The sequence below is a fragment of the Alexandromys fortis genome, unplaced genomic scaffold, assembly GCF_014885135.2.
Source record: "Alexandromys fortis isolate MF-2015 unplaced genomic scaffold, M_Fortis_MF-2015_v1.1 scaffold_210, whole genome shotgun sequence".
NCBI lineage: Eukaryota > Metazoa > Chordata > Mammalia > Rodentia > Cricetidae > Alexandromys > Alexandromys fortis.
In genome coordinates, this window is record NW_026068101.1 from 665,467 (window position 1) to 689,810 (window position 24,344).

The 24,344-nt window shown below is 39.3% G+C and overlaps 1 protein-coding gene across 2 annotated transcripts in view; it reads left to right on the plus strand.

Moving 5' to 3' along the window:
* Cimip6 (ciliary microtubule inner protein 6) overlaps positions 1–24,344 on the plus strand; it is a 52,194-nt gene that overhangs the window by 11,071 nt on the left and 16,779 nt on the right. The window contains exons 1-2 of one of the 2 annotated variants that reach the window (XM_050123887.1): positions 6,308–6,654; positions 17,843–18,050. In XM_050123887.1, the coding sequence (XP_049979844.1) occupies positions 6,596–6,654; positions 17,843–18,050 (267 nt within the window). In that variant the 5' untranslated portion in view covers positions 6,308–6,595. Of the gene's footprint in view, positions 1–6,307; positions 6,655–17,842; positions 18,051–24,344 lie in introns of those variants that run through there. The other variant, XM_050123888.1, reaches the window with a different exon arrangement.

The following is a 24,344-nucleotide window of genomic DNA, read 5'->3' on the forward strand; positions in this document are numbered from 1 at the left end:
GGGGGGAGGCTGTGAGGAGGCGGAAACTTTTTTTTCTTATTCTCAATAAAAAAAAAAGAAAAAGAAAAAAAAATGACCTTAAATTTGTATCAATATACAAAAATATCTTAAACAAGAGTAGAATGTATATATAGTATAATAAGAATAATCTCAAATTTATATCAATATATAAAATCCATACCAATTGTAAAACATTTTAAAATATTTAAGGCTAGTAATTGGTTTTTTTGGCAGGGGAGGGTTAAAATTAGATTTATTAATCTACTCTTTTATTCTATCATTTCTATATCCCCCTTTTTTCTTTTCACAAACAAGGTCCCTGGATATAATCTCCCTTGTTCAGCTTATTTTCCCTGACTATTACCAATAAAAACTTGTAACCAACCCCAATAAACAATGACAAATATCTATAAACCACTGAATGACCAAAAACCATCCATCCATTTCTTGGGAATGTGGGCATCATGTTCTTAAAATAACTTCCTGCTATCTGTGGGGTAATGGCATCACTAGGGGACTCTGAGAAAATTGAAATAATGGCCAAGTCCTGGGAGAGCTAGCTATATCATTTGTTATCCAGTCCCTGTGTAATGGGAAAGTGTAGGGCTTACCTGAAGTCCTGGCTGGAGTAGGTCATGAAGCTGAAGCATCTCAATTAGTTACCTTAAAATTCTTTTGAGCAGTTTGCAGTCCAAAGGTGATCTTTGGGCAGTGTTTGTTAGCTTAGTGGTGTTACCACAATCCAAGTGGAATCATTGATGTGGGGCCCCATCCTCCTTTGGAAAACTTCAAAGATGATTGTTAGGAATGATCATGGTTCACTGCAGAAAACTTAAACATTTTAAATATCACATGCAGCAGATATCAAAGAGGTCAAATTTGTTAATTACATGCAGACTACATAAACTTAATTTCTACTTATGTGATAGAGACTTAAACACCAAATCATGTACAAGAATTTAGATGAGGCATTTTTCTAGAATTAGTACTCTCTATGACCATTAATATCATGACAGAAGTTTCATATGTATATATGTATATATGTTTTATAAATTATGAGATAGTACTTATACCTTAAGAAAAGTGTTAAAGAGTCTAAATAAAACCAAAAGAGTATGATATTAGTGTCAATAGAATAGTCCCATAATTTTGGTTTTTCTTCTGTCTCATATCAGGTAACTCTTCTGAATGAGACAAAAATTTTGAATTTTACTTTAATAAGCATACTTGCGTTTAGAGAAGGAAAGAGCCACACTTCAACTCCAAAGCCAACTTTAATTTTTAATTGGACTGGGACTCCAAAAGACCATTTGACTTATATGTCTGTAGAGAACAGCAGAAACAAATATTTGGAAAGATTTATAAAATTTTATCCTGTTGGAAATGTGATATACTGATAGGCCAATTTTTTACTCTTTTTCTTGGGACATTCTTTCTAGATGATTCATCCTTTTGCTTTAGATGTCTCATTTGCCTTGGATTCCTTAGTTGCATGCATTCATTCTCCTGGAAAGACAAAAACAAAACACTGACCAAACCCTATCTTTGGGGAGTTTTTGGCAAGTTATATCTGATCAAATGAAAAACATTTGTTAGACTTGTAAGTTAATTTACATTGAACAGTCATTCTCCTTGATGAAGTATCACCACTTCTAATCAAGAAGTCTCTCCTGTTAGAATCTATCAACTTTGATGGCATCCATATTTTCTTTCTTTTCCCAAAACAAAAACAAAAACAAAAACAAAAAAACCTCTTCCCCAGTATAGCACATCTTCTGGTTTCTATTCTGAGGTCAACAAATCTTTATTGTTTTTAAATTAACTTTTTTGAGCTATACATTTTTCTCTGCTCCCCTCCCTTCCTCTACCTGCCTTTCTACTCTCTCCCATGGTCCCCATGCTCCCAATTTACTTATGAGATCTTGTCTTTTTCTACTTCCTATGTAGATTAGATCTATGTATGTCTCTCTTAGAGTCCTTGTTGTCTAAGTTCACTAGGATTGGGAATTATAGGCTGGTTTTTCTTTGCTTTATATCATAAAGACACTTATGAGTGATTACATATGATATTTGTCTTTCTGGGTCTGGGTTACCTTACTCAATATGATGTTTTCTAGCTCCATGCATTTGCCCTCAAATTTCAAGATGTCATTTTTTTCCTGCTGTGCAGTAGTCCATTGTATAAATATACAACATTTTTCTTAACCATTCTTTGGTCAAGGGTCATTTAGGTTGTAAACAGGTCCTGGCTATGATAAACAATGCTGCTATGAACATAGTTGAGCACATAATCTTATGGTACAAATGAGCATCCTTTTGGTATATACCCAAAAGTGCTATTGCTGGGTCTTGAAAAAGATTCTTGCCTAATTTTCTGAGAAATCACCATGCTGATATTAAAAGGGGCTGTACCAGCTTGCACTCCCATCAGCAATACAGGAGTGTTCCCTTTACCCCACATCCATTCAACATAAGTTGTCATTGGTCTTTTTTTACCTTGGCCGTTCTTATAGGTGTAAGATGCAAACTCAGAGTGGTTTTGTTTTGCATTTCTCTGATGGCTAAGGATGCTGAGCATTTCTTTAAGTGTCTTTCAGCCATTTTAGATTCCTTGATTGAGTTTGCTGCTTAGGTCTGTACACTATATTTTTATTGGATTATTTGTTCTTTTAATGACTAGTTTCTTGAGTTCTTTGTATATTTTGGAGATCAGCCCTCTATCTGTTGTGGGGTTGGTGAAGATCTTTTCCCATTCTGTAGATTGCAATTTTATTCTATTGACCATGTTTTTTTGTTTGTTTGGTTTTGGTTTTGATTTAAAAAAAGATGTTCAATTTCAGATGTTTCTATTTGTCAACTTTTCTCTCACTGTCTGTACTATTGGGGTTAGATTTAGAAAAGTGGTGTTTTGTGCCAATGTGTTCAACTGTACTTCCCACTTTCTCTTCTATGACGGTCAGTGTGGCTGGCTTTATTTTCAGGTCTTTGATCCATTTGAACTTGAGTTTTATGGATGGTAATAGATATGTATCAATTTTCATTCTTTTACATGTTGATATCCAGTTATGCCAGCACCACGTGTCAAAGGCTTTTTCAGCATTTAATGAGATCATCATGTGGTTTTTATTTTTCAGTTTGTTTATGTGGTGTATTACATTGACAGATTAGCATATGTTGAACCACTCCTGCATCTTTGGGATGAAGCTGACTTGATCATGGTGGATGATCTTTCTGATGTGTTCTTGAATTCGATTTGCCAGTATTTTATTTAATATTTTGACATCAATGTTTATGAGTGAGATTGGTCTATAAGTCTCTTTCTTAGTAATTCTTTATGTGGTTTGGGTATTGGGTAATTGTTGCCTAATAAAAAGAGTTTGGCAATGTACCTTTTGTTTCTATTGTGTGGAACAATTTGAGGAGTATTGGTATTAGTTCTTTTTTGAAAATCTTGTAGAATTCTGAGCTGAAACCATCTACTCCTGGAATTTTTTTTTGATGGGAGACTTTTGATGAGTGTTTCTATTTCTTTAACAAATATAGGTTTATTTTATTTGCTTATTTGGTCTTGATTTAATTTTGGTACATGACACTTATCCAGAAAATTGTCCATTTCCTTTAACTTTCCAATTTTGTGGAGTACAGATTTTTGAAATATGACCTAATGATTCTCTAGATTTCCTTTGTGTTTGTTGTTATGGCTCCATTTTCATTTCTGATTTTGTTAATTTAGATATTCTCTCTACCTTTTGGTTAGTTTGGATAAAGATTTGTCTATTTTGTTGCTTTTCTTGAAGAACCAACTCTTTGTCTCACTGATTCTTTATTTATATTTTATTGATTTCAGCTCTCAATTTGCTTATTCCCTGCCATCTAGTTCTCCTGGGTGAGTTTGCTTCTTTTTGTTCTAGAGTTTTTAGGTATTCTGTTAATTCCAGCTTCATTATTTATTTATTTATTATGTATACAATGCTCTGTCTGTATATATGTCTGCAGGCCAGAAAAGGGCACCAGATCTCATTACAGATGGTTGTGAGCCATCATGTGGTTGCTGGGAATCAAACTCAGAACCTCTGGAAGAGCAGCCAGTGCTCTTAACCTCTGAGCCATCTCTCCAGCCCTTTTCCAGCTTCTTTATGTAGGCTGTTATATGCAAAAATCTGTTTCATTTTACTAGAAATATATGCGGGAGCATTGTCAGTCTTAACATGTACAGGTATCCTCATGATGGCCATAACTTCTAATAAATGTATAATTACAGAATCAACCCCTTCAGAACTCAAAGCAGTTGTGCATTAAAATCATGAAGTATCTATGGTATGGTGTACATATTTTAATTTTCCAAATTCTGTGAAATGAAACACATCCATCTGCCAAATTCCATTTCTTTGAGCACCCTTTGGAGTTTGATTATTAAAAAAAAGTAAAATATTTTCTTATAATTTTCTTGACTAGTTAGTTGCCAAGTGATAGGAAAAAATTTTTAAGACCCTTACTATTAACATGTTTCTTATGAAATTTTGAGACTTCTAACACATTTCCTACTAATTGATAATCAATTTCATCATTTCCTTGTGCTAGTGGGCCTGGTAGTCATGTATGGGACCTGATATGTGTTATATATAAGGCATGTTTTCTATCTCTGATTATTTCTTTTAATTGAATAAATAACAAAGTTAATTCTGAAGCATCTGAAATATGTTCAGCAGTTTCAATATGTAAATAACTCTTTCTGCACATTGAGAGTAACTATATTAAGAGGTTCTAGGAAATCTAATAATACTATAAGACTAGTTTATAATTTTGGCTTTTTAACAAAATCATAAAGGCTTTGAGCCACTTTACTTAAATTTCCTGACTTATTATGTGCCTTTTTTGCATCAGTATAAAATGTAGGGGTTCCAGAAATTGGTTTTCCCTGTACAATGAGAGGATGAATCCAATTAGTTCATTTTATGAACTGAAGTCTCTTGACTTTGGGTTGTTTGTTGTTACTCTCTTCTAAACAATTACTGCAAGCTCTTTGCCATGCTCATTTTCTGTCCATAACGAGGAAATTTCAGCATTAGTAAAAGGTATGATGGGTCTATTCCTGCTAATTGATAAAGTCTTCAATTTTCCTTTCAGGATCAATTCAGAAACCTTTTCTACATAGGCCTTTAAGTTTTTACTCTGTGTTGTAAAAAATATTCATTATAAAATATTATCTTCTCTCTGCATTAGAATTCCAGTGATAGAATGTGTAGAAGGTAAAACAACCAGAATACATTCAAGCTGTGAACCAAATGATACACATGTGCATCTGGTAATGGTAACTTCTTTTCTACCAAAGTCAGTTCTTTTTCAACCTCAGATAATAATTTTCTTGGACTATTTAAGTTCTTATTGTCTTGTAAGGTTTGAAATAAATTATTTAGTTCTTAAATTGTCAATCCACTTATGGGTCATAACAAGTTAATATCTCCCAGCAATTTTTGAAAATCATTAGAAATTTATAATTAATCTCCCCTATATAGCATAAGGTCAAGGTGTGATCATCAAGTGTAACCTGTCTTTCCATAGCAGCATAATGGCCCTCACCAAAGATTTAATCTTGAGAAACCACATAACTTCTAGCCTTACCTCAATGTTCAACGGCCCTAGCTTAATATCTCCACCAGATTCTCCATTCTATCTGAGAATCAGCATCCAATACTGATGTGACTAACTTTTTCCAGTTTTGTGGAATAATTATGTTGCGAGTGGCCAATGAATTTAACATTTGCTTCACAAAAGGTGAGTGCATACCATATCAAACTATTCCTTCCTTAAATCTCTTCAAATATGACATTTCTATAGGATCCCAGTTAACTTCTGAATAGCCTTGTAGATGCTTATTATCTGGTGGTCATTCTTGCATAATTACTCGATAAATTTTTCTAATAACTTTAGGCTACTCCTCTTTAGTGTCATAATACAATGGTGTAGTAACTCTGTTTCAAGATCTTCTGTCTCTGTGAGAATATCTTTCTTAATTTTATTAGTCTATACTTGTAAGTATTTTATCTTTATCAATTTTTCTATTTGGCACTGATACCAAACAACATGTTTAGTGATAAAAGAAGAATGACCAAAATGATAATTGCCACTATGTTAATTCCAGCAACATTGATTATTCTTCATTTAATTGTTCCATGTTCAAACCATCCATTGTGGAACTATACAGAGACCTAACTCTGTGCATTGCAATATTTCCCATTTTTAATGTGGGGGAAAATTCTCTTTTTTAAAAACTAATCTCCCCCCCCCTTAAGAATTTCTAGTTTTCTCACCAGATCTGCTGATGATGACAGTGAAGTGTGCAGGTGACTGTCACGGCACAGCACAGCTGGGCAGAAAACACAGGGAGTGCACAGCCTGACTGCGGGCAACTGCAGCTGCTCATATATAGCTGTGAGCTGAGATTGTGTGGCAGTTGCAACAACAAAAGAAGCCTAAGTGGGTGCTGAGCTGGTTACTCTAGTGTGACAGCATCCTGAAGAGGGGTGCAGGGGAAGCCCTCAACCCATGTGGAGAAGGAGTCAAGAAGCTATTCATCTGAGAAGCAGACACGGGAATGTGCAGAAGGAGCTCCTGTGGCAGGAGCTTCCTGAAGGCAAAGTCAGCCAGGCATGGGTGGGTAATTCTCATGTTCGGAGCCCAGGCACCTGTGGAGTTTCGGGCCTTTGAAGTTTGGGTGGCAGCTGGAGACTGTTGTAGAGAGTCTGCAGCAGGAAAATCCCAGACTTGCTCAGAGACTTTGAAGCAAGGAAGGAAAAGCCAGCCAGCTCTGGCAGCTGTGGCAACTGCAAAGCCAGTGGTGAGCACCTATCTTGTGCTGTCATGTCTTAAGTTGGATGCCAGGCAATGCATTTATCTAATTATTCTTTATTAATGAAAAATCGGGAGTCAAATGTTGGGGTAAGATCCTGAATGATCAGAGAAGAGGTCACCAATCATATCCTCTCTCTTCTGTTCCTCAATCAAAAGACTTGAGATCTTCTCTCAGCCCTGCCTTGCTACTTTCTGACTCCTGTCTAGCCTCTGTCGAAGACCTCTATAGTTAATTTTTGCCATTAGTGGCTAGCTCTGCCCTCTGCCTCCAAACAAATTTTATTGTCAGAATATGATCAATATATCATAAGACATTAACCAGCCCTCCTAAATAATGATAAATAGCCATTACCCATCAAATTACCAAAAACCACCCATCCCACCTTTTGTGAATGTGGGCATCATGTTCTTAAAATTACTTCCTGTTGTCTGATGACAATGGCATCTTTGAGAAAATTGAGATAATGGTCAAGTCCTGGGAAAGGTACCTGTATAACTTGTTGTTCAGTCTCTGTGTAATGGGAAAGCACAGGGCTTATCTAGAGTCCTGGCTGGAATAGTCTGTGAGGCTGGAGCATATTAGCTAGCCACTTTGAAGATGTTTTGGATGTAGATTGTTGGGAAAACTGCAAAAGGCATTCTGAGAGGCTGTATCACCTGTTTTCTTTGTTGTCTGGTCCTTTATTTTCTGAAAACACACAGACTTTTAAAGGTAACATACATATCTACATTAACACAATTTTGGAATGTTCTATGTGTATAAATCAGCTAAAGATGATTTTTGTTTTATGTTTGTATAGGTAAAAACCACCTGTCAGTTTTATCAGTCCATTTGTACTGCATAACTAAACTGTCGTGAGGACTCTGTAGCTAATAAGATTCATCATGTCTCATCCAATCTCAGAGCTGTTTCCATAGCAGAGGGATCAGCTTATATGCAACCTGTCTTGTATGTTTTCTTTTTTATTCCTTTGTGCTTGAAGTCAAGATCCTCATGAGATCTGCCCTGATGAAATCTAATCTCCATTAACTTTGAAGAAATCTACAACTTTTTGTTTTCTGTGGAAACAGATGTATAACATCTCCCCTGACAAAACGTATTTCCTGACTTCCATTATGAAGTTAAGACATCCTTAAAATATATAGCCTGGTTTAATTTAGAATGTGATTTTTTCCACAATCCAATCTCAGTAGCTGTTGGATTTTTGTTGTTGTTGTTCATTAGCATGTAGAAAGTTTAGTCAACAAAGTAGCATATAGTATTCATATGTCCTGTGTATTTTCAATCCTTATCTGGTTTACATATGTGTGTGTATGTGTACATATGTATTTGTACTTTACTCTTTCTTTAAAGACTTTTCTTTTTAAACTACTTTTCCTATGACTGTTTATCCCCATTTTCTTTGCTTTCTTTAGTATCTAAGCACATTTTTAAGAATATTGTACCTTTTTAGAGGTTTTTGTGGGTCTGGATCTGGCTTTTTGCACCTCTGTAACATTTCTCTGACCACGTGAGACAAATCTTAAAAGGCCATGACAACTGCCATGCAGCTAGGCTTATCACATGGTGCTGGTGGCTGACTCTACCCTTTTCAGGCCCTCAGGCAGCAGCAGAACCATCACCTAAATATCCCAGCTGCTCCTAACTGTCCCAGCTCTGGTCACTCTGTGCTCATCTGCAGAACAGGGTCTTCTAAAGGAGTGCAGTTCTGTACACAGTAAGCACTGGGTCTACTCAAGAGACTGCAGCCACCAGGAAGCCACGTCCAACTCCATGTTTGTAACTTCTTTCAACTTTCTCAGGCCCTATGTGGATTTTCATGGCCCACATTGGGTACAAACGGTAGTTGATCTTTCTCATTGACTTTCTTTTGGGACCACCAACCCCCAACTAATGACATGGAAACTTCTTATTAATTAATAAGTTTGATCTTTAGCTTAGGTTTGCTCCCAACTAACTCCTAACTTTTATTCATTTACATTCTGCCATGTGGCTCTTTTTCAGTACCATGGGTACAATGCCCTCTATGTCTCGCTAGAGTCTTCTGCCATTCCTCCACTCATCCCAAGTTCTTCTCTCTCCCTGGAAGTCTCACCTATTCTCTCCTGCCTAGCTATTGGCCATTCAGCTCTTTATTAAACCAATGAGAAGGCACCTTGGCAAAGACACATCTTCTCAGTGTACAAACAGATTATCTCACAGCAATAATGTTTTTATTCTTTTGGGAATTTCATACTCTGCATTTTGATCATCATCCCCCTCCCTCAATTCCCACCATACCCACCTTCACCTTTCTACCCACCCAACTTCATATTCACTCATTTCTTTTGTTCTCCTTTTTAACTCTTTGAATCCCATTCATGTTGCCCAAATACTCTTGAGTGTGGACCCTGCACTGAAGCTTGGTCATCTTACCAGGGTCACACCTTTAAAACTAAACTAAACTAAAAACCTGACCAATCCTAGTGGCTATCATATACCAATGCTCCTTAGCTAGAGATAGGATTTTGTGTCCATCTATGATGTGGGAGTGATTTCTTATTAATAAAGAAACTGCCTAGGCCCATTTGATAGGCCAACCCTTAAGTAGGCGGAGAAAACAGAACAGGATGCTGGGAGAAAGAAGCTGAGTCAGGAGTTGCCATGATTCTCCCACTCCAGACAGACACAGGTTAAGATCTTCTCTGGTAAGCCACCTCGTGGGCTACACAGATTATTAGAAATGGGTTAGATTAATATGTAAGAGCTAGCCAGTAAGAGGCTACAAATAACGGGCCAGGCAGTGTTTAAAAGAATACAGTTTCCGTGGAATTATTTCGGGCAAAAGCCTGCCATGTGGGAGCCAGGGCTGCCAGAACGCAGCCCTGCCACTCCTATCACTACACATCTACCCTCTTCCATGCTGGTATCTGCCTGAATTGAGTTTGCACAGGTCTTATGCCTGCTGCCACAACCACTGTACGTTCATACATGCAACTCTCCTGTTGTGACCAGGAAACACTGTTGCCTTGCAGTCATTGAACACTTCTGACTGTTAATAATCTTTCAACCTTTCTGTGATGATTCCTGAGCCTTGACTGGAAGGATCTAATATAGATGCCCATTTAATGTTAAGCATTTTGGCGTTTCTTATTCTCTGCCGCTTGGCCAATTGTGTGTCTCTGTTTTAATTACTAATTATTGCAGGAAATAGCTTCTCTGATGAGTTATTCATGGATATATGGGTATAGCAATTAATTAGAAGTATTTTAACTTATGTTCATCAAAGGCTATCCAACAGCCTATGATGTATTTAGTCACATGTTCCTGACTCCATTAATGGTGTCAGGTATAGGTTCTATTTCTTGGAGTTGTTATAACAAACCTCAAAGGCAGTTTATACAAGAAAGCATTTAATCGGGCTTACACTTTCAGAGGGTGAGAATCAGTGATGGCAGAGCAAGGGAAAGGCAGCAGGAACAGTTGCAAGTTCATATCTTGCCCCACAGGTAGAAGGCAGAACAGGTAGAAGGCACAGTGGGAATGGAACAAGTCTTTCTAAACCTCCAAGCCTACCCAGAAATATCCCTCTCCAACAATATTACACTTTCTAATCCTTTCCAAACAGTCCCAGCCAACTGTAGACCAAGTGTTCAAACATATGAGTCATTGGATCCATTTGCATTCAAACTACCGAACTCCACACTCCTCTAATATTTATGCCCCTGAGTCTGTGGGTACACCTTCACAAGATAGCCATTATTATAGCTCATAGAGTTAGTAGTGGGGTAATATTGATGGTTCCTTTCTCCTCTAGTTGTGTGCATAGTGCCTTTTAGCACTATACAAGCTAGCAAGTAGGACTAAAGCTTCCAAGTCAATACACACTTAATTTCTCTGTTTTGTGGCTCAGGTATGTGGTATCATGAGCAGCAGGGTCTTACCATCAAGTTCTGGTGGGCAAAAAGAGTCATGGCAATAACTTGTAATGTTTGGGGGTCTATGAAATCTCACTGGCCAGAAATATAAATAATTAAGAACAATTCTTTACTGGCACTGGAATTTTTTTTGCTAGCATGTGGTATGTAGTTGTGGTGTTGCTTTACTATGGACACTCTGGGTAGTATGTTGGTTAGTTTTGTCAACTTGACACCAACGGAATCACTAAGGAAGAAGGTATCATAGCTGAGGAATTAGCGTCATCAAAGTCGCCTCCTTCAAAGTAGCATGTATATTGAGCATTTTCTTGATTGATGATTGATGTAGGAGGGCCCAGCTCACTGTGAGTGGTGCCATCTTTGGGCAGGTGGTCCTGATTATATTTAAGAAATCAGACTGAGCTAACCATGGAAAACAAGCAAGTAAATATTTTCTCCACAGTCTCTGCTTCAGTTCCTGCCTCCAGGTTCTGGCTTGAGCTACTGCCTTGATTTCTTCCAGTGATAGACTGCGATGTGTAAGCTGAAATAAACCCTTTCTTCCCAATTTGGTTTTGGCCAAATGTCCTATTATAGCAATAGAAAAGCAAGCTAATATAAGTAAGTAGGTATCTACATGGCTTTTTTAAAAGGCTTTTAGCATTAGTTATCTCTCCTCATAACTTCACTTCTACTCTACCCTCCCATCCCCCAACCCATTTAATCCTGTTTTATTATTCTCATTTCTCCCCTTATTCCACTGTATTATGTCTTCCCCCTTCCCCTAAAGAAACATTTCTCCCTACCCCACGGACCCACAACTGGTTTCTTAAGCTCTAAGGGTATTCCAAACAAGACATACATGTCTAAGATTCAAAGCTAACATCTTTATATGAGAGACAATATGCCATGTTTCTCTTTCTGTATTTTCTGTATTGTAGAATGATTGTTTCTAATTACATATATTTACCTGCAAATTTCATTTTTCTTAACAGCTAATGATAATATTTCACTGCATAAATTTACTACATTTTCAGTTATCCATGTATCAGCTGATGAATATCTAAGATATTTCCATTTCCTGGCTATTATGGCCAGAGCAGCACTAAACATAAATTAGCCTGACATTAGCGGGGTACTTTGTATGACCTATGCCCAACAATGATAAAGCTGAATCATGTGGTAGGTCTATTTCTTGATGTTTGAGAAAGTCTGTGATGATTTTCAGAGTAGCTTCACCAGCTCCCACCCCCATCAGCAGTTAGTCGTCTTCTTTCCATATCTACAACAACTCTTCTGCCATTTTTTCATCTTAGCTCTTCTGTCATTTTATTTTTATTCTGATTAGAGTAAGATGATATCTCAAAGTAGTTTTAATTGTCTAAGGGTGTTGAACTGTTTTTGGAAATGTTCCTTAGTCATTTGTATTCCATCTTTTGAAAACTGTTTACTTCCATGCCCTATTTTTATGAGGTTATTTATTTTCTTCATGTTTAGCTCTTTCAGTTTTTCAGTCTTCTAGATACTAATCTTTTGTGAGATATGTAGCTTCTAAAGACTTTGCCCCTTCTGTTAGCTGTTTCTTCACTTGAATGATGGCATCCTTTGTTGAATAGAAACATTTTTGTTTCATGCCCAGTTTGTCTATCCCTCTTCTGTTCAGAAAGTCCTTTCCTGTGCAAGTAAATTCAGACCTATTGCTCACTTTTCTCTTCTATCAGATTCAGGCTACTAGGTCTTATGTTATTGTACTTGGTTCATTTGGAGGTGAGTTTTGTGCAGGATGGGAGATAAGGATCTAGTTTTCTTCTATATGTTGCTATCCAATTTTACCAGCACAACTTTTTGATGGTGCTACCTTTTCTTTAGGGTGTAACTTTGGCCTCTTTGTGGACTTATTGTGTGGATTTATACTGGGGTCCTCAATCCTATTTCATTGATCATGTCTGTTTTTATAACAGTGATATGCTATTTTTGTTACTATAATTCTATAGCATATGATACCTCCAGCAGTTCTTCTTTGCTTAGAATTGTTTTTACTGTCGTATGTCTGTGTTTGTGCATCTGTGACCATGCCTATATCTCTATGTGTGTATGGTTTTCATATAAATTTTAAGATTATTTTTCAATTTCTCTGAAGAATTGTGTTGAAATTTTGATAGAGGTTGCATTTAATCTGTAAATTGCTTTTGATATGGTAGCAATTTTTACACTATTAATCCTGCCAATCCATGAACATGGGATATCTTTCCATCTTCTTTAGTTTCTTTCTTCAATCTCTTCAATATCATAAATACAACTCTCTTACTCCCTTAGATTTGTTCATATGTATTATTGTATACACATGCACACACTGTAAGTGATTAGAATTGCTTCTCAGTACATACTGAGAAAGAAATACTTAGGATCTTGTATAGGATCATATCTTCAAATAAGGCTACTTTGTCTTCTTTCTTTCACATCACCCTCCTTCACATGTATTATTGCTCTAGCTAAGACTTCAAGGCCTATGCTCAACAGGGATCCTTGTCATGTGCTTGATGTTAGTGGCAATGCTTTGTGTTTATCTCTAACTTGATGTTGGGTGGCTTGTTGCCTTTAATAAGTTGAGATATATCCTCTATATCCCTAGATTCTCCAAAACTTTGGTCATGAAGGGACTTTGAATTTTGTCAAAGACCTTTTCTAAGTCCAAGATCATGTGGTTTTTGTCCTTAGGTCATTTTATGTGGTAGATTACATGTATTTGTTTATTTTTATTTTTTACTTTTTTAAGAAAAAAAAAAAAACAAAGGCCTTACTATGTATTTCTAGTTGGCTTGTAACTCACTATGAAGACTAGACTGGTCTCAAACTCAGAGACTTGCCTACCTCTGTCTTCCTAAAGTCATGTGCTGCCATGCCTGGCTCAGATTATATTTATTGATTTATGCATTTGAACCACACCTCCATCTCTGGAATGAAGCCAACTTGATCATGGTAGATAATCTTTTTGATGTGCTTTTAAATTCTGTTGCAAAAATGTTTTATTGAGAATTTTTATTTTTGTGTCTGTGTTCATCAGATTGGCCTATAATTTCTTTCTTTTTTTTGTTAAATCTTTGTCTGCTCTTTTTGTCTTTTTGCGTAAGAGCAATGTCGGCCAAAAAATAGAATTTAGAATTGTTCTTTCCTTTTCTATTTTACAGAATAATTTAGGAGGTGTTAGTGTCAGCTCAAGAAGTTCTGGTGGACTTTTGAGCTATATGCAGATATTACTGGGTTTTGTTATTCGAGGGACTCTATATTACTGTTTCTATCTCATTGGTTGTTATGGGTCTATTTAAATTATTTGCTCCATTTTATTTAACTTTGGTAGGTCACATATGTCTAGACTTCATCTATTTCTTTTAGATTTTCATGTTTAGTGGCATATAGGTTTTTAAAGCATGTCTTTATGATTATTTGAATTTCCTTTATCAGTTGCAATGTTTAAAGTCTCCTTGTCATATGTCAGTATAGTTATGCCTGCTCGTACTCAGTTCCATTTGCTAGAATTGCCCTTTGCCATGCTTTTACCATAAAGTGGTGTCTTAAGGTTTCTATTGCTGTGAAGAGACACCATGATCGTGGCAGCTTTTATAACAGAAAACATTTAATTGAGGTGGCTCACTTACAGTTTCAGAGGTTTTGTTCATTATCATCATGGTGGGGAGCATGGCAGTGGGCAGACAGATGTGGTGCTGGCTCCCTCTTGATCAGAAGGCAACAGGAAATGGTCTCAAGGTCACAGTGAGCAAACTTCAGCAAAAGAAAGCTCAAAGCCCGCCCCCACAGTGACACACTTCCTCCAACAAGGTCACGCCTACTCCAACAAGGCCACACCTCCTAACAGTGCCACTCCTTCGACTTTATGGGGGCCAATTACATTCAAACTACCATAGGTGGAATCTGTCATTAATGGAGAGATGTGCTTTTTAGAGGCAAAAAAGCTGGACCCTGTTTTTTTTTTGTTGTTGTTTTTTTTTTTTTTGGATTTTTCTAGACAGGGTTTCTCCATAGCTTTTTTGGTTCCTGTCCTGGAACTAGTTCTTGTAGACCAGACTGGCCTTGAACTCACAGAGATCCACCTGCCTCTGCCTCCCAAGTGCTGGGATTAAAGGCATGCGTCACCACCGCCCCGCCTTGGACCCTGTTTTTTAATCCAGTCTGTTAGTCTGTATATTTTGGAGGGGGTGGTAGATTGAATATGACTGGTAATTTTTCTGGGTATTATACTCTGGGATGGCATCTGTAGTCCTTCAGAATGTATAGCACATTAGTCTAGGGTCTGTTTGGCTTTCGAAGTCTCCATTGAAAAGTCCATTGTTATTCTAGTGCCAATGCTTTTATTGGCAAGTGCCTTTCCTCTCTTGCCACTTTAATGCACTTTCTTTGTCTTGTGTATTTGGTGTTTTATTATGTGACACAAAGGCTTTCTTTCCTGGTCCTGTCTAGTTGGTGTTCTTTATCCTTCTTTTACCTTAATAAGCATCTTTTTTTTTTTTTGTTCATAGAGTTAGTAAGTTTTTCATGATTTTGTTGAAATATTTTCTGTGCCTCTGTTCTGAGTCTTCTCTCATTCTTCTACACCCACAGTTCTCTACCTGTGGGTTTCAAGTCTGGGGGAGGGAGCAGTGTCAAATGACCCTTTCACAGGGGTTGCCTAAGACCATTGGAAAACACAGATATTTACATTACAATTCATAATAGTAGCAACATCACAGTTATGAAGTAGCAATGAAAATAATTTTAAGGTTAGGGATCGCCACAGCACAAGGGACTGTATTAAAGGGTCGCAGCATAAGAAGGTTGAGAGTCACCTATTATTCGTACCTTTGCCTTTTTATATAGTGACCCAGAGTTTCTGCATGTTGCTTCCAACATTTTCTTAGACTGAATGTGTTCCTCTACCTTGTCTTCAAGACCTGATATTCTCTCTTCCATGTGGTCCATAAGTTAAGCTTAACTCTCAGCTTTTTGTTTGACTTCTTGAGTTTTTAATGTTTTATTCAAGCTTATTATTCTCTTTTCATATCATGAATTGTTTTCATGATTATTCAAGATGTTTGTGTTTCTAGACTTCATTCAGGCATATACTCACGTGTTCTTTGAGTTCCTTGGACATATTCATAATTGCAATTTTGAAATTATTACCTTGTGCACCAGCCAAGTTGATTTTCCCAGGGATCATTGTGCTATGGGTTCTAATCTCTAGAAGAGACATATCATCTTGGCTTTTCCATATTGTTTGTATGTTTGCAATAGGAGCGAGGTATCTGGAATTTAGTCACTAGTGGTATTTCTTAATATGGATATGTGGTCACTCTTGAGTGGGTATTTGAATCTTAGTTTGTGTTACCCCAGTTTGTCAGGTTGTGCACCAACTCAATGTTTCTTGGTGTTCAGTCTTGGGACTCTGTGTGTTCATGTACAAATGGAGTGTCAGAAATGACCTCAATTCAATTAGGCATAGGCACAACTTCTCAGCCTAGGAGAAGTTTAAAAGACTCTTGCTGCTGATCTGTGGGTGTCTATGGAGGGATTATGGGGTTTTTCAAGTGGCCCTTGAATGTCAGAGGATGGAGTCACAATGAAAGTGGAGGCACTCCATGGGGACAGAGCACAGAATGCCATACCATCCTCAGATAGAGGTGGGTGAGGTTGAATCCAGCCAAAGTCCTAAGCACACTTGGCCTACACTGAGGGCGTTCTCTTTCTCCTCGAATATCCTCCTGCCCCTGTAGCCCTCAAATGCAGCTGCTTGCAGACTTCTCCCTAGCTCAGTTTGACTTCCTTCTCCTCTTATGCATCTTCCTTATGCTTCCAAGATTTAAGCTGGTCTCCCACTCATTTTTCATCCAGACTCTAATGGTCCTTGAACTTTAAAGAGTTTTTCTCCCATGGTCTATGAAATATTTTAAGTATATCTTTAATATTTTTCTTGCAGAAATTTTTTGAGATAGTAGCTTTAGCTGGCCTGGATCTTGTTGGCTGTGTAGACCAGGCTGGCCTTGAACTCACAGAGATCCACCTCTCTCTGCCTGTGCTGGAATAACAAGTATGTGCTACCTCATCTAGTCTAAAAGTATCAGAAGCAAAGAATACTGAGCTTGAAATGATTGTTTCACCTGCGCAGTGGTATTTTCTCAAAAGTAGAAAGACATTTGGTGATATGTTTTCCAAATGTGCTTTTAAAATTAAGTCCAGATGCTTGAACTATCTAAGCATAAACCATGAAAGGCAGCTCTTAACATAGAAACTTTTTAGTTTCATCTATCTATCTATCTATCTATCTATCTATCTATCTATCTATCTATCATCTATCTATCTGTCATCCAGCTATCTCTCAATTATATCTCTCAATCTATCATCTACCTATCATCTATCAATCTATATTCTACCATCCATCATCTATCTAACTATCAATTGTCTGTCTGTCTGTCTGTCTTACGTGTGTTATATATACATGTCAGGGTGGGCTAAAGGTGCCAATGTGGGACTGGATGTCAGAGGAGGATGCTGGTGCTCGTTTTACCATTCTCTGCTTATCGCTTGAGAAAATTCTCTCATTGAACCTGGATATAGCGTGACTGCCAGCAAGCCCCAATGATCCTTCCACCTCTACCTTCCACAGCCTGAACTCAGTTATGTGTAAGGCAAGTGCTCCCACCTGCTCCTGTCCCTTCAGCTGTCGCCCCAGTTCAATAATAAAGCTTTTAAGGGTGTGTTCAGATTAGCATGAAACCTATCCCATGCATGGATACTCCAAACATGACCTATAAGCACAATCAAGTCAGTACTCTACTCCAAGAAAAGGAGAGTTTGCTCACTATACTAGTATGCCCTGGTGAATAATCACTATTAACTAGATCCCTTTATTCCCTACATGATTTAGAGTGAGAAGATACTCCCATGTCAAATTTTAATAGCATAGCCTAGCAAAACCATTACTAAAACCTAAATTGTCTTCACTAATGCTTGAGATATACTTAGATTTTATCTCTTTTAATTGTTTGCAACTAATGAGATGCTTATTGTGATAAATAATCTACTACTCAATCATGTTTTTCAGACATCATAAACTAGAAGATGCTGGTATAGCAGGCATAACTGAAAAAAAAGAAGACATCAAACCTGAAAAAAGTCCTGAAAAAAGCACACAGCACTCAAAACCATGTGTGGACAGAAGACGTGTCAATTACGCTAAGTTCATTCACACGAATGCAAGGACATACAACGAGCCAGTTCCCTACATTGACAGCAAAGGGCCGTCGAAGCAGGTTGGACAGACGTTTGCTGTGTGCAGATAGGGTTAGACTCAGAAGCTGCTATGCGGGACAGTTTGATCCCCGTCTGTTTGAAGGACATGGCGCATGGCAGCGTAGTGCTGCTGTAACCAGTGGTTAAAGCAGCAGCCTGGAGCGCTTCCGGCAGAGATTATTTGTGTATCTGGGAAGAGTCCGATGAGTCACGTTTCGAGAGCACCACGTTGTAGCATGTAGTGCTCCTTGAGCGCTGCTGAGAAGCGTTCGGTAGGGTCATGTTTGTGACGTGTGCTAATATGGCACTCCCGTGCTTTTCGGAAATTCAGGCGTCCTACAAGAGTGCCTTCCACTCATTGGCTGCACACGTTAGCTGACAGACATTCATGCTTCTAATTGTGTGATCACTGTCCTGTAATCATGTCTTCTCCATGTGTACCTGTATGGGATTTTTTCAACTTTGTGTTGTCACAAAGAAAACATTTTAGAAAAAAATTATTGCTAGGAATAAGCTCAATTTTATGTAAAGTATATTCCTTAATCTCTACAAGTTCTATGAGGCATTATTGAAAACGTTTTACAGATGATCCTCCAGTGTGGTTACAAAGCCAGCAGCATTCTTTGTGGCCCAGGACTACTGGCCAAGCCAAGCGCCCCTCACTCTATACACCCTAGGTACATTATTTTTTAAGTCGGGGTTGTTGAAGGGTAGTTTGTTGTATTTGTCTCCTATTGTTGTGGTTATCCATTACAAGCCTCAATACCGGCTTTAAGCCACACGGATCTACTTCCAGGCAGTCCTGAGGTTGGAAGTCCCAAGTCAGCCAGTATCACTGACTCCTTGTAGGGCTCCGAAGGGAGACTCTGTTCCTTGCCTTCCCCAGCTTTTATACCTCGGCTTATGGCACCTGCCTCTTCAGAGCCATCAGCATCACAGCCAAGCCTGTCCTCCTGACGGCTACCCCACCTTCGTCTTTGGAGGACCTGTGAGATAACTGTGGTCCATCCAATACTCCAGAGTAGTCCCTCATCTCAAAACTCCTGCTGGCAGCTAGTGCCCTTTGCAGTGCGAGGCAACCGCTCACAAATTCAGAGATTCAAGCAGGAGTGGATTTGGCTGATCAGAGCAACGCTTTTCTAATCATGTGCTTACACTGTAGATCTCACCCACTCTAATGTGTAAGACATGTTACCCCCCATGTACAGTTTGTGGCTTTAAAAAAAATCATCCCAGAAAAAAAAAAAAAGCAGTTCCAGTTTGTTCACACGCTCTGTTCTCGCTCGTCCACCCTCTCTCTGCCACTCTGTGCTTTCCGACTCTGGGTAAATAAGCTCTGACTTCCTTATCTGTAGAGCAAAGATAGCAATTATCTCTTCTAGTAGGAAGGCTGCTTGTTTGTTTTCCCGGCTGCCCAGACTCCTGAAATAATCACACAGAAACTATATTATTTAAATCATTGCTTGGCCAATCACTTAAGCGTATTGCTAGCTAGTTCTTACATCTAATATTAACCCATTTCCAGTAATTTATATTTTATCACGAGGTTTGTGGCCTACCTGCAAACATGTCTTTTTCTGGCAGTGGCTCCATGGCTTCTCCCTCTCTCCACCTCCTTTTTCCCAGCATTCAGTTTAGTTTTCGCTACCTAGCTCTACTCTTTTGCCCTATCACAGGCCAAGACAGTTTCTTTATTAACCAGTGGTATTTACAACACACAGAGGGGACTCCCACATCAATCTCTCAGAGGGATTTTATGAGGATTTGTTGTGAAATGACACACAGACACACATCTTCTGGCCCCGGACAGGGAACCCATGACAGACCAAAGTGCAGACACCACCAAGGTCTGACTTAGGGAACCAATGCGGTTTACTGGGGTTGCTTCCAGGAGTGTAGGTGACAGGTTATTTCCTGGAGCAGAAATGACCCAAAGGCAGCTTCATCTGCAGGGTCCACCCCAGTATGGCTCACAGCTCCCAAAGCCGGGAAACTGGAGCACAGTGTGTAGCCTGCAGGCAGCTTAGCAGGTTGGAGAGTGTCCTGTCCAGGTGACTCTGCTCTAACCCTCTTCCAGGCAGCTCGGCTGGTTTCTGCTTCCTCCAGGCAACTGGTCTTGTCTGAGTATTTTTTTTTCCAACTCAGTTTCCTTCCTTCTGAGAAGGGCTCTTAGCTGTCTTCATTACTTACTCTTGGTGTATTACTTACACTAGGGAGGGACCTAGTCAATGCTGTCAGTTTCAGAGACTTTCTGAAGCCATTTTGAGTTACTTATCTTCCCATTTAAAGAACTTCCTATAGGATGGAATGTTTGAATCTGTGAGGAAACTGCTACACAACAGTTAAAGTCGATACTTTGGTTAAGCCCCTTCCTAGATGCTGGGAATTCAGCAGTGAGCCAAATAAATGGGGGAAACGCCCTGACCTTGGGCTGCTTATACCCTAATGGAGGAATGAGGCATAGTAAACTAACTAGGATGCTGGGTGGTGTGGGCTGGCAAGAGGGACAGGAGGCCTGCTGGCGGGAGAATTGCAATTGTGCTTCTCTTTTAATTTTATTTCTCTCTTTCTCTCTCTCTCTCTCTGTCTGTCTGTCTGTCTCTCTCTCTCTCTCTCTCTCTCTCTGTGTGTGTGTGTGTGTGTGTGTGTGTGTGTGTGTGTGTTACAAGAGTCTATTTTCTTCTTCCATTGAGTCCTATGGGAGCAACCTCAGGTCGTCAGACTTAGTGGCAGGCGCCTTTACCTGCTGAGCCATCTTGCTGGTCCAGAGCTGTGTTATTAAATAGGTGATCAGAAAAGTCTCAAGTAGGTTTTTAGTGGGGAAGTGGCCACCATATAGACCATCCATGATACACAAAGGAAGCCTGGACTAAGCAATTGTTCTTGGGGGCAGAGTCTGATCTGCGCAATCCCGGGACTGCGGGGCTGACTGTATCCTACCGACAGCTGCGTTCTGTTGTAGGAGCCCTAGCAGTGTGGAGTCGCAGTTCATCGTCTCGGCTGCTGAGTGAGAATACTGCACTTTCCCATGTGTGTGTTTTCCAGCAGGCCATTTGTGGAAGGAAGTGTGCCGCCTGAGTGGTCTCAGACACCTCACCTTGTTCCACGTCTTGGTCCTCTCTGGCTAGGTGGAGCTCTGCTCCTACATCATATGTAATGGAAACTGTCTGGGGTCCCTCCATACTGAGGCCATCTACTGTCCCTATGTTAGCAGGGACTGAGTGCTAGCTCAGCATTGAATCTAACTCACTCCCCCCCCCCCCACACACACACACACAGTGCAGACACCAAGGGAACAAGGCTGGGTCAGAAAACAGAAAGAAAAAGAGAAGCTTGAAAAACGAATCTCAAATAATTTACTCTAGCCTGCAGGTACTGTGGAGAACCCCACAGATGTTAGGGTGGGTTATCAGCACAGCTACTGGTGAGAGAAAGAGAGAGAGAGAGAGAGAGAGAGAGAGAGAGAGAGAGAGAGAGAGAGAGGAGAGAGAGAGAGAGGGGAGAGAGAGAGGTGAGGGAGAGAGGAGAGAGAGAAGCATCACAGGTACAGAGGGATTGGCTACAAAGGGAAGGGATGTTCATGTTTCAAAACAAAAACAAGAGCAACAATGACCTTGCGAATGCCCCAGTTTCCAAGAACTTAAAGAAGACTCATTTTATTTCACAAGTATGTAAACTTCGTTCTTTCACTCAAGATAACATTTCTTTTAAAATGTAGTGCAATTAAAATATAGTAATGCTGACTTTAAAATAAAATCAAGCTGCCTGAATATTTTAACTGCTATCTAATGGTACGGTAGAACACTTAGATCTCAGCACCGACTGCTTGATTATATGTTTGGCTGGTTAGTTTGGTAGAACCCTGATATAGGGTAGTGTCTCCCTATGTAGATAGCCCAAGCGTTGAACCTGAAATCCTCCTGCCTCAGACTCCTGAGTGCTGCGATTACAGCTGTGTGTTACCACACCTGGCATTTAGTTGTATTGGTTTATATGTGTGTGTGTGTAATTTTTACCTACAGACATAAAATTATGGGTGCTAGAGGAGGGAAACTGGTTTGCTGCTGTTGTTTGTTTTGCTTTTTCTGTAAAGCTAGTTAACAACAGGAAAACTCTATTTTTAATTTCTAAACATTGGCACTTTCAGGCAGACTGCCCTGGCTTGCTGTTCCCCAAAGTGTAGTTTTCAAAACACTAGTTCTTGCTTGAAAAGAAAAATACTTTTCCAAAGTGAAGTCAAAAGTTTATTTTTAATACCCTTTTCAGAGAGTCATAGTTCTCACTAGTAAATAAAAGTTCTGAGAATCCTGTGATAAGCGTGTTTGAATCTGCTTGAAAATGCTCACCTTTTCCCAGATAGTTTTATCTACGGGAACTCCTTCTGTGTAATGCCTATTAATAAACACATCAGAGACTGGCGTTCCACAGAACACAACATAGAAGCGACTGTTACAGGAGACATTAAGAGTTGCTTTTAAAAAGCTGTTTTCCCACCTCCCTGGTATCTGCTGTTTGAGAATATTGTGACTCCTATGACCGTGGCTGCCTAGTGTTTGTGATAAAACTTATAATTTTTTAAAGACACAGAGTTCTATAATTAAATTCCATCGTCTCTGTAAGGTTTTGTCATAAATCCATATCCTTAAGAATTCTCAGAATGTGATGGTGGTGGTGGTGATGGTGGTGGTGGTGGTAGTGGTGGTGGTGATGGTGGTGGTGGTGGTGGTGGTGGTGGTGGTGGTGATGGTGGTGGTGGTGGTGGTGGTGGTGGTGGTGGTGATGGTGGTGGTGGTGATGGTGGTGGTGGCAGTGGTGGCAATGGTGGCGGCAGTGGTGGTGGTAATGGTGGTGATGGTGGTGGTTGTGATGGTGACAGTGGTGGTGATGGTGGTGGTGGTGATGGAGGTGGTTTTCTTGTTTCGGACAGGAAATTACTATGTAGCTCTGGCTGGCTGCCTGGCCATGAACTCACAGAGATCTGCTCCGCCTCCTGAATGCTGGGATTAAAGGTGTGTATCACAACAACCTGGCTACCTGGCTCTGTCACCACCTGTGGTCTTAGCCAGGCAGCCATGACTGCAAATATGATTCTAGGCCTACAACCTCTTGCATTCACTGAACTAATTTCTCTAGAATGTTCTTCTTGTGTTCACCACTTATTGTCTGAGGAATACCCCATGATTTACCAAAGGAATGGAAGATAGCAATGTCTATGAAAACATATCTGAAAGCTTGAGGATAATATATAATATAGTAACATATATATAATATATACCATTTTCTAATAGTAATCTCCTTGAGCTGACTTCTAAATGTGACCACTGGATCCATATGGCAACAATCAAATTTTTCCAGGGTCAGAAGGTTGTAGAGATCTTTATCAAGAATATGTCAGTATTTTCCCAAAATGAAGCCCCAGATACTAGCATCCTGGGGCTTAAGAGAGATAGGCCTTAGACTACCTTTTTAACTTCCTGTTGGAGCTCAAAGCTTCAAATGGGGCTCAACTCTCTTAGGCAGTGCCCGCTTTACAATCTGTAAAACATGGCCTACCCTCCAAGGCCTAGACAAACGATCACACTCTGCAACATTTCCCAGGTACGTTTATTTTGCCATAAAATAATTGCCAAAGCCAATCAGTGCAGCGTTAGAGTGGACGCAGAGCACTGACGTTTTCGATTAACCTTTCGCCTGAGAATGAGGTAAGACGGCAGGGAGCCTCTATTTCATTAGTCTCATAGTGTCTTATGAGAAAACACTGCAATCAAAAGGCATGCACACATGCATAGGTGCATACATGTTCTCATGACCATGCTTTGCAGGTATGGGGAAGAGGGTCCAAAACAGGAGGGTGCCCCTGAAGACAAGCTGCATCTAGTGTCCAACAGTCTTGAAAGCACTCCAACTACAGAGTCCTCATTTGCCAATCAGACATTAGGAAAAAGTGCTCATTATTTCCTTTATATCTGTGAAATTAGATGGTTTTGATAAAATTCTTAAGGAATTTTACTTGAAGGTGAACCCAAAATCTCTGCTTGCATTATGTTCTAGGGATAAACATGGAGGTCCAGAAATGCCCTAATGGTTCCTTTGCCCAGAGTCAATTTTCCTGTTACCTGAGTACTAGAAAAATAAGTTTCTGCTCACCCAAAGTAGATGATATAAGTATCTGTCTTATGATCTTTTTATAGGAAAACTTGCTCGGGGTAGTTACAGTTATAATATCAAAGTATGTCTCTTCTAAAATGTGTGTAGAAATTTAAATGTCACTGTCAGTGCTGAAAATGAGACCTAGGCTCAGAGGTCTCCATGGG